At 44.2% G+C, this 10,947-nt stretch overlaps 1 protein-coding gene across 2 annotated transcripts; it reads left to right on the forward strand.

Moving 5' to 3' along the window:
* The first annotated feature begins 345 nt into the window (after positions 1-345).
* Positions 346-2,408, forward strand: LOC123158066 (uncharacterized). 2 transcript variants are annotated; one of them, XM_044576203.1, is made up of 3 exons: positions 346-697; positions 851-1,071; positions 1,787-2,408. In XM_044576203.1, exons 1-2 carry the CDS (start codon positions 530-532, stop codon positions 1,049-1,051), a joined length of 369 nt encoding a protein of 122 aa, XP_044432138.1. In that variant the 5' UTR covers positions 346-529; the 3' UTR covers positions 1,052-1,071; positions 1,787-2,408. The 2 variants fall into 2 exon arrangements, with proteins under 2 accessions (XP_044432138.1, XP_044432137.1); XM_044576202.1 differs by lacking the exon at positions 1,787-2,408 and having other exon boundaries at positions 851-1,227.
* The last annotated feature ends 8,539 nt before the right edge of the window (positions 2,409-10,947 follow it).

The following is a 10,947-nucleotide window of genomic DNA, read 5'->3' on the forward strand; positions in this document are numbered from 1 at the left end:
CATGATTTCAAATCCTGGAAGAATATTTTTGAATTCGTGTTTTTGATCCACGAGCAATTTTTGAAGTCGAGAGCATTATTTGAATTTCTAAATATTTTTGAATTCATGAACATTTTCTACTTCGGGAACATTTTCCGAATTCAAGATATTGTTTTTGAATATGCATGATTTTAATTTTTTTAATGGACATATGTTTTGTATTTCTGATTTTCCTTTTCAAATTATAAATAAACTGACCGACAAAAGTTGAAATGAGAAAAAAGAAAAACGGAGATGCGCTCGCTCGGTGTGCCAGGCCCATCTCGCTCGAGCGCTTGCTGTGAGCGACACGCCGACACACAGCAGCGCCCTCACTGTCACTTGGATGGGTACGCTTTCCTAAAAAAAAATTGGATCGGCACGCGACCTCCTCACCCTACCTCCGGGCGGCGGCGACGACGACGGAGCTAGGAACCGGCGGCCGCGGCGGCGACCGAAACTCCTCTCGTCCGAACGGCGGGTGTGCCCATCCTCCCGTTAGGGCGCCGAGATGTTTGCGACGGCGGCGCGGTGGGCGGCGAAGAAGGGGAAGCCCAAGATGGCGCCGATCGAGCTCACGACGGCGCCGGAGCAGGCGCAGTCCATCACCCGCACCATCTTCGACGTCGTCAAGGAGCACGGCCCCCTCACCATTTCCGACGTTTGGGAGCACGTCAAGGTATGCGCTCTCTCTCTCCACTAAACTTGTGTTTCATCTCAGCACGCAACCTGTTCGATGAAATGTCTGTCTGCCGATGTCGGTGGACGGGCCATGTCTTCTTTGTTCTTGCAATGTTTCGATAGAACTGCCTCGTGTGTTAATTATTTTCAGGACGTTGGGCTGAGGGGTTTGACAAGCAAGAGGCAGATGAAGATCATGCTGCGGTGGATGAGGGAGAAGCAGAAGCTCAGGCTCATCTGCGACCATGACGGACCTCACAAACAGTTCCTCTACACGACATGGTTCACCAACCCCAAGAATGCGCCGCAGAGGCCCAAGAGGGAGCTCAACAGGGAGAATCCCAAGCCATGACCGTGCTCATGTTGACCAATGTAGGGCCTATTTGATTTTCACCTTTCTCCTGATATTTCTTTGATCTGTAGACAAAGCTGTTAATCATACTATGATCCTTTCTATAGCTGAAGCACTGTGAACGATGCCAGATTGTGAATTGAGCATAAATAAATAACCCCAATTTTGTTTTCCGCTGTACTTCTGTTTTCGCCATCTTTGGTGTTTCTTCCTGAAACTGGTGTTGGTGTTCTGAAGAACTTTGGCCTCGGCCTTCTCCAATTGAAATGAATGTGGTTTTAACTGCTATTAACTTTGGCAATAACCTTACTTTAAATGATGGGGTTATATCTGATTATCACATCTCGTAACCATTTGCAGGTCATGTATTCAGTAGAACAGCACACAAGTATTTAATGTCTGATGACAATCATAGTAGTTAGTAACATCAAAATATTTTTTAGTAATTATCACATGTTAGTTTCCACGCTGCAATGCCCTATATTGCATTGCAATTTCAGTATATAAAAATTTAGTGGCATAAACAACCTGCAATAGCAAGGAACCAAAACTATTTTCCTAGTATCAGTTTCATATACTCAAACATACTTGGTCTACATATATTCACATGACCTTCCAAATGCCTTGATTATTTGCAGAACTTTCTTTTTGTCAGAGTTGGTGTTTTTTCTGGGTTTTTTTTTTCAGTTGACAGCTAGTTGTGATGTTATATGTTGTTAAGAACTATCAACCCAGGAATGGCACTGTCTTTGACAAGAGTACTGAAGCCTGGAGTTATTCCAAGAGATGCAGCAGCTCAGTTGGTTTGGTGTCAGAAGCATTGGGGTTGATGCAGCCAAGGTAAAGAAGGGCGGAAAAGGTGGCGTGGGTGATGCTAAAACCTCTTGTGCTCAGCAAAGAAATGAAGTGTACAACTCCGTTTGGGCCAATATCCTGGAGGAGGGTTCCAATGCAGATTCTGAGTGCCCTGGCTGGCAGTGGGACCTGGTTGGGAAGCATCCCCTACTGAGCGAGCTTTGGGGGAAAGATGCCAAGGCACAGCCTTGTGAAGACCTGAGGTGTTTCGTCAAGTTGGACAACTAGGATCGTCTTAAGGGAAAGAAGCTCTCACCTGCTAAGAACTAACTGGTCAGGACAGTCTCGTCTCATCATCATGTCTCTTTTTCTTACGAGATTTATTGTTATTAGTGCACGCACATACTGGTTATTTTTGATTGGTAATGATGTAGTGACTCAGAGTATTGAAGTTGCTTGGCTGCCTGAGTACAGCGAATTTTAGCCTAGGCCACCATTGTTGTTTCTCAGGCAGTAGCTTGTGTATCTTACAGCAAATGATGTAGCATGTTTCCTATGTTCCATAATAGCATACGAGGAACCTTTCCTGAATTTCTATTCTTTAGTACTGGACATATCAGTTATTTTTTTTGCAGTAATATACTAGGTGGAGCACTTTAATTAGCTTGGCTAACTTGGTACAATATGTTGCCTAGCCGAAGTTTGTTAATTATTGTTTCGTGCTAAGATGCCCATTTATACCTTGTTGAGTTCAGTGGAAATCATAAAAGGGAAATTTAGTCATTTGCTTTGTTCATCCACCACCCGCATCATGATCTGCTCTTCTGCACAGGCAACATCACCAAAAATAAATAAAGAGAACACCATGAAAGTTTGCTGATCTGGACATGGCTGGTTTACTTTTAGGAAATTGTCGATGCATAACACTTGGTAGAGAGTAATTGAAGGATGGTCAACGGATTATGGTGAGTGATACATAGAAGATGAGTTTTTCATTGATTTCGGTACGGTTGGAATTGCCAATATATATCATGCTGGTGTTCTTGAATCAAGTACACACCTGACACTGGAATTGTGCTGCATGTGGCCTGCAGCTGACAACTTCAGGATGCTAAGAGTTGTCGCCCGTCATTGTTTATGTACATGTGCAGGCCCTTGGCCAAACTCTGCTGACGGGTCCAGCCCTGCCCATCAGCAAAGGCCGTGTAGGAGAGGGTTTGTGTGGCCTAGCGGTGACAGCAACCAGCAGAAGGACTCGATGGTTGCCGCTTGTGCCCCTCGCTCATCCTGAGCTTGTAACACCCCTCCTCTCCCTTCTTCCCACTTTTCACCCTCTCCGATTTTAACTTCCTAGAGATTTTATACTGGTATTGTTGGTGGAAATGGTTAACATCTATGAGTGGAACAGCAGCTCCTTGGTTCTGGCAAAGATCTCCCTTGGTGGTTTGCAGGATGTGCTTATCCGCTTGAAGGAATTAGGCGCCGACATAGTCGGAACGCACCCACCCGCTTGAAAGAGTTGATATGCGGACACCACAGGCTCTTGCTATTACTCCCCACTACAACTTCTTCGATCAACTGATAGGTCCTTGGCTCTGGGTAGTTATCAGCATCCAACAAATGGACAATCCTTGTGATTTTCCTATCTTGTGACCTGCTGGCTAGGTCTCAAATACCAGGCGCCAGCCTTTTTTAGAGACCACTCGGGCGTTCATGTTCTCAGCATTATAAATTCATGTCATTTGACAGGCAGCATGCAGTCATCACAGCGATAGTTGCGGGGAAGCAGAGTACATTGTTTTGTTTGCGCTTGGGCACCGCCTAATGCTCTAAACTCATTCAGTCTTTGGTGCGCTTTCTGTCATCACCACCGCAATTGACCTAAATTACAACGTAAGCCGCTTCTTATGAGCTAATTAAAGCTGATGGTCTCCTACAAAAAATCATTTACCTCCCATATCCATCAAAGCCGAGGTGAGCTCCGGATATCCCATACACCTTTCAAACAATGTTCAGGTAAGAGATGCAAGTAGTGATGACTGATGAGAGACGAACGCTAAAAAAACGAGGTTGTATAGTTTCCAGGATTACACTCACAACGGAAATGCCACTGAAATTACCCTCAAAAAGGGTGCACATCAGGTCTTCAAGACCAAGTTGGGATTCTGTTCACCCGTGACAGTTCCAAGCATTTCAAATCTTTTAAGAAGAGGTTGATTCTATAGTTTTCTCCATCCGCGGGATCAGTGGTATTTGCACTTCAGAGTATGTTTAGAGATTTTTCCTGCCAAACTCTGTCCTAGGTTTACCTGTCGCAAGGCTTTACGAGCTGCTTCTCTTTCAAGTTCTCTTAGGAATTGTATCAGGAAAACGGCTTTTCAAAAGGGCAGCTTGTTGTTGTTTCAAGTTCTGTTTAATATACTGTAAGAGAAACCATTTTTGTGTACCAACCATGCTTTAGGTATCCGAGGAGATTGTATAAAAGCTCACCCTCATCATCAGCAGGAATAGGTGCATGGTCAGCACTTCATTCTTGTATATTCAATGAATTATGTGAATCTGCAGACGTATCAATTGAAAGTGGTAAATACATCAGACACAGATCTTCCAAAACTGAAGAAGTTCAACAAAGCCAATCCACAAGCGCCATGAGGAGTTTGGCTGTCAAATGAATCCCTCATTGTTCATGTTACATCGCAATTCTATATAGGAAAACACAAGTTCAAAGAAGTATAGATAGTTTCAAGGAAGTTAGACCCAACGATTGACCCCAAATGTAGACCAAATTGTAGGAAAGTTGTGATACACCACTTCCTTTAACAATTTAATATTTAGTAGATTAATATAGCTCTGCGTGGCTGGGTCAAACCAGATAACAGGGTCCCCTTGAATGCAGTCTTGATTGTAAAATTGTCGGTTAATATGGCTATGAAGGTATGGGTTAAACAAGGACCACAAGGTACAAGGCTCCACTTCAATGCAATCTCGATTCAACGCACCTCCAAATAATTTGAGCGCTCGTGGTTCAAAATTTGTTTGAAATAAAGAAGGCCTAAATTGTCCTATCCTATGCACAATAGTAGACCGCACATGTAACTAAGTCTGCCAGTACTTCTAACAGTTAAATATTTTGGTAGGATAAATTGCTCGGATTGTCTAACATTGGTTAGCTTGGCTTGTGGCAAACACAAAGTCTAACTTCGTGCATTATTAAAGTATTAAAACTTTGTCTGAGTTTAATCCATCAGGTTATATGAGGAAGTACTTACAGAAATAGCACTATGTAATTGGTTCCTGGAGCTAACTTGCGACGATTGGCTTTGTGACTAAATCTAGTGGTATGGCTGGTTCTGCGTTAGACTTGATGACAAATTTATGCTTGCAGGTAACTTACTGTTCTCCTTATCCAAGCTAAACACAAGTACTGTGTTCTGCCTGCATATAAAAAGAGAGCAACCATTGAGGAAATTGGTGTCCAAAATAATCTTTGCATCAGTAGCATGTCAATTTTGTTTAAGACTTAAAATGTTCTAAAAATCTACCTAGAAGTAACAATACAGTAAGTGTTCAAAAGCACCTTAGACCCACCATTGGACATGGAAATTTACATAGCTCAATTTGAATGAAAGAGCTTCACTGGCAAGAAAAAACAATCTTTTCCCTTGCTTCACAAAGCATACTCAATATTGTTCTCTTCATATTTGAATAATATACCAACTAGTAAGAAAATTTATTAGTGTCCAAACATTCATTGGTTAGTGCTTTTCATAACCTCACATTTTGTTTCCTCAAAACACCAGCTTTGTCCCTCTCCAATTTGGCATTCTTTCTAGTATACCATTTGTTGGAAAGAGCTCCTAGAGGCAATAATAAAGTTGACATTCATTCCCGTTTTCATAATTAAGTTTACATTTCTATGCTATAATTACAATGGTTCTCGAATGTGAAATTCATAGGAAAACCCAGTTGCACATGTAGAAAGATAAACGTCATTCACATCCCTAGTTAGGCTGTTGGACTAGCTCATGTATTATTAATGAATGAGAACACATTGCTAGCGTAACCATGGTGTTCGATGGACCCAACTTATGGAATACCACAACAGCACATCATTGATATGTTGTCGGTATTTTCATATAAAGTCTTAACGTTTAATTGGGTAGACCATGAGAATATCATAAACCCAAATACTAGATGGTTACTTTGGGGTTGCTAAAATTTACTCCATAACTAGGTAATTAGAAAGGCAACTTTAGCGTACACCGGAAAAGTACTCCATGCACGATATGTCAAGACTAGGATTTGCCACTTTGGAGATGGCGAGATACACTCTGGGCCCACTCGGTATTGTAGTGTCTAACATCGCATGGCCAAGTATATTGAATAATGTGTTAGTCACGGGGATATCAGAATATGGGAACGAGAAAATAGTACAAAACGGTAGCGAGGATAACTAGGTATAGTGATGAATAGTCTCGAATCAGATTTTGTAACATATCGGCAAACAAATGAATTGTATGCGGTAACAGAAGGTTCGACGATCTTTGTTGATATGTGGGAATTATTATGGGTGTCCACATCTCGCTAATAATTATTGAACAGAAGGTGTTCCAGACATGTCCACATGTTATTAAACATGTAGGGTCACACGCTTAATGTTGGGGAACGTAGCAGAAATTAAAAAATTTCTACGCATCACCAAGATCAATCTATGGAGTTATCTAGCAACGAGGGGAAAAGGAGTGCATCTACATACCCTTGTAGATCGCGAGCGGAAGCGTTCAAGAGAACGGGGTTGATGGAGTCGTACTCGTCGTGATCCAAATCACCGATGACCGAGTGCCGAACGGACAACACCTCCGCGTTCAACACACGTACGGTTGGGAAGACGTCTCCTCCTTCTTGATCCAACAAGGGGAAAGGAGAGGTTGATGTAGATCCAGCAACACGACGACGTGGTGGTGGATGCAGCGGGGATCTCGGCAGGGCTTCGCCAAGCTCTACGGAGAGGGATGAGGTGTTGGAGAGGGAAAGGGAGGCGCCAGGGCTAGGGTGCGGCTGCCCTCCCTCCCCCCACTATATATAGGGCCCCTGGGGGGGCGCCGGCCCTAGGAGATGGGATCTCCAAGGGGGGGGGGGCGGCGGCCAAGGGGGTGGCTTGCCCCCTTGCCCCCCAAGCCAAGGGGGGCGCCCCCACCCCTAGGGTTTCCTGCCCTAGGCGCAGGGGCAGGCCCAAGGAAGGCGCACCAGCCCACCAGGGGCTGGTTCCCCTCCCCACTTCAGCCCATGGGGCCCTCCGGGATAGGTGGCCCCACCCGGTGGACCCCCGGGACCCTTCCGCTAGTCCCGACACAATACCGGTGACCCCCCAAACTTTCCCGATGGCCGAAACTTGACTTCCTATATATAAATCTTTACCTCTGGACCATTCCGGAACTCCTCGTGACGTCCGCGATCTTATCTGGGACTCCGAATAACTTTCGGGTTACTGCATACTAATATCTCTACAACCCTAGCGTCACCGAACCTTAAGTGTGTAGACCCTACGGGTTCGGGAGACATGCAGACATGACCGAGACGACTCTCCGATCAATAACCAACAACGAGATCTGGATACCCATGTTGGCTCCCACATGCTCCTCGATGATCTCATCGGATGAACCACGATGTCAAGGATTCAATCAATCCCGTATACAATTCCCTTTGTCAATCGGTACGTTACTTGCCCGAGACTCGATCGTCGGTATCCCAATACCTCGTTCAATCTCGTTACCGGCAAGTCACTTTACTCGTACCTTAATGCATGATCCCGCGATCAACCACTTGATCACATTGAGCTCATTATGATGATGCATTACCGAGTGGGCCCAGAGATACCTCTCCATCATACGGAGTGACAAATCCCAGTCTCGATTCATGCCAACCCAACAGACACTTTCAGAGATACCCGTAGTGCACCTTTATAGCCACCCAGTTACGTTGTGACGTTTGGCATACCCAAAGCACTCCTACGGTATCCGGGAGTTGTACAATCTCATGGTCTAAGGAAATGATACTTGACATTTGGAAAAGCTCTAGCAAACGAACTACACGATCTTTGTGCTATGCTTAGGATTGGGTGTTGTCCATCACATCATTCTCCTAATGATGTGATCCCGTTATCAATGACATCCAATGTCCATAGCTAGGAAACCATGACTATCTGTTGATCAACGAGCTAGTCAACTAGAGGCTCACTAGGGACATGTTGTGGTCTATGTATTCACACATGTATTACGATTTCCGGATAACACAATTATAGCATGAATAATAGACAATTATCATGAACAAAGAAATATAATAATAACCATTTTATTATTGCCTCTAGGGCATATTTCCAACAGTCTCCCACTTGCACTAGAGTCACTAATCTAGTTACATTGTGATGAATCAAACACCCATAGAGTTCTGGTGTTGATCATGTTTTGCTCTAGGGAGAGGTTTAGTCAACGGATCTGCGACATTCAGCTCCGTATGTACTTTACAAATATCTATGTCTCCGTCTTGAACATTTTCACGAATGGAGTTGAAGCGACGCTTGATGTGCCTGGTCTTCTCGTGAAACCCGGGCTCCTTGGCTAGTGCAATAGCTCCAGTGTTGTCACAGAAGAGTGTGATCGGCCCCAACGCATTGGGTATGACTCCTACGTCGGTGATGAACTCCTTCACCCAGTTTGCTTCATGCGCTGCCTCTGAGGCTGCCATGTACTCCGCTTCACATGTAGATCCCGCCACGACGCTTTGCTTGCAACTACACCAGCTTACTGCCCCACCATTCAAAATAAACACGTATCCGGTTTGTGACTTAGAGTCATCCAGATCTGTGTCGAAGCTAGCATCGACGTAGCCCTTTACGACGAGCTTTTCGTCCCCTTCATAAATGAGAAACATGTCCTTAGTCCTTTTCAGGTACTTTAGGATATTTTTGACCGCTGTCCAGTGTTCCATGCCGGGATTACTTTGGTACCTTCCTACCAAACTTACGGCAAGGTTTACATCAGGTCTGGTACACAGCATGACATACATAATAGACCCTATGGCTGAGGCATAGGGGACGACACTCAACTTTTCTCTATCTTCTGCCGTGGTCGGGCATTGAGCAGTGCTCAATCGCACACCTTGCAATACATGCAAGAACCCCTTCTTGGACTGATCCATATTGAACTTCTTCAATATCTTGTCAAGGTATGTACTTTGTGAAAGACCAATGAGGTGTCTCGATCTATCTCTATAGATCTTGATGCCTAATATATAAGCAGTTTCACCAAGGTCCTTCATTGAAAAACACTTGTTCAAATGGGCCTCTATGCTTTCCAAGAATTCTATATCATTTCCCATCAACAGTATGTCATCCACATATAATATGAGAAATGCTACAGAGCTCCCACTCACTTTCTTGTAAACACAGGCTTCTCCATATGTCTGTGTAAACCCAAACGCTTTGATCATCTCATCAAATCGAATGTTCCAACTCCGAGATGCTTGCACCAGCCCATAGATTGAGCGTTGGAGCTTGCACACCTTGTTAGCATTCTTAGGATCGACAAAACCTTCCGGCTGCATCATATACAATTCTTCCTGAAGAAAGCCGTTAAGGAATGCCGTTTTGACGTCCATTTTCCATATCTCATAATCATAGAATGCGGCAATTGCTAACATGATTCGGACGGACTTCAGCTTCGCTACGGGTGAGAAAGTCTCATCGTAGTCAACCCCTTGAATTTGTCGATAACCCTTAGCGACAAGTCGAGCCTTATAGATGGTCACATTACCATCCGCGCATGTCTTCTTCTTAAAGATCCATTTATTTTCTATGGCTCGCCGATCATCGGGCAAGTCAGTCAAAGTCCATACTTCGTTTTCATACATGGATCCTATCTCGGATTTCATGGCTTCTAGCCATTTGTCGGAATCTGGGCCCGCCATCGCTTCTTCATAGTTCGAAGGTTCACCGTTGTCTAACAACATGATTTCCAAGATAGGGTTGCCGTACCACTCTGGTGCGGAACGTGTCCTTGAGGACCTACGAAGTTCAGTGGGAGCTTGATCCGAAGTACCTTGACCATCATCATTAACTTCCTCTCTAGTCGGTGCAGGCACCACAGAAACATCTTCCTGAGCTGCGCTACTTCCCGTTTCAAGAGGTAGTACTTCATCAAGCTCTACTTTCCTCCCACTCAATTCTTTCGAGAGAAACTCTTTCTCCAGAAAGGACCCGTTCTTGGCAACAAAGACCTTGCCTTCGGATCTAAGATAGAAGGTATACCCAATGGTTTCCTTAGGGTATCCTATGAAGATGCATTTTCGAGCTTTTCAGGTTGAAGTTTCTTGACATAAGCATCGCATCCCCAAACTTTTAGAAACGACAGCTTAGGTTTCTTCCCAAACCATAATTCATACGGTGTCGTCTCAACGGATTTCGACGGAGCCCTATTTAAAGTGAATGCGGCTGTCTCAAGAGCGTATCCCCAAAATGAGAGCGGTAGACCGGTAAGAGACATCATAGATCGCACCATATCTAATAGAGTGCGATTACAACGTTCAGACACACCATTTCACTGAGGTGTTCCAGGCGGCATGAGTTGTGAAACGATTCCACATTTCCTTAAGTGTGTGCCAAATTCATGACTCAAATATTCTCCCCCACGATCTGATCATAAGAACTTTATTTTCCTGTCACGTTGATTCTCAACCTCACTCTGAAATTCCTTGAACTTTTCAAAGGTCTAAGACTTGTGTTTCATTAAGTAAACATATCCATATCTACTCAAGTCATCAGTGAGAGTGAGAACATAACGATATCCTCCACGAGCCTCAACGCTCATTGGACCGCATACATCGGTATGTATGATTTCCAACAAGTTGGTTGCTCGCTCCATTGTTCCGGAGAACGGAGTCTTGGTCATTTTGCCCATAAGGCATGGTTCGCATGTGTCAAATGATTCATAATTGAGAGACTCTAAAAGTCCATCAGCATGGAGCTTCTTCATGGGCTTAACACCAATGTGACCAAGGCGGCAGTGCCACAAGTACGTGGGACTATCGTTATCAACTTTACATCT

This window comes from Triticum aestivum, chromosome 7B (assembly GCF_018294505.1).
Source record: "Triticum aestivum cultivar Chinese Spring chromosome 7B, IWGSC CS RefSeq v2.1, whole genome shotgun sequence".
Classification (NCBI taxonomy): domain Eukaryota; kingdom Viridiplantae; phylum Streptophyta; class Magnoliopsida; order Poales; family Poaceae; genus Triticum; species Triticum aestivum.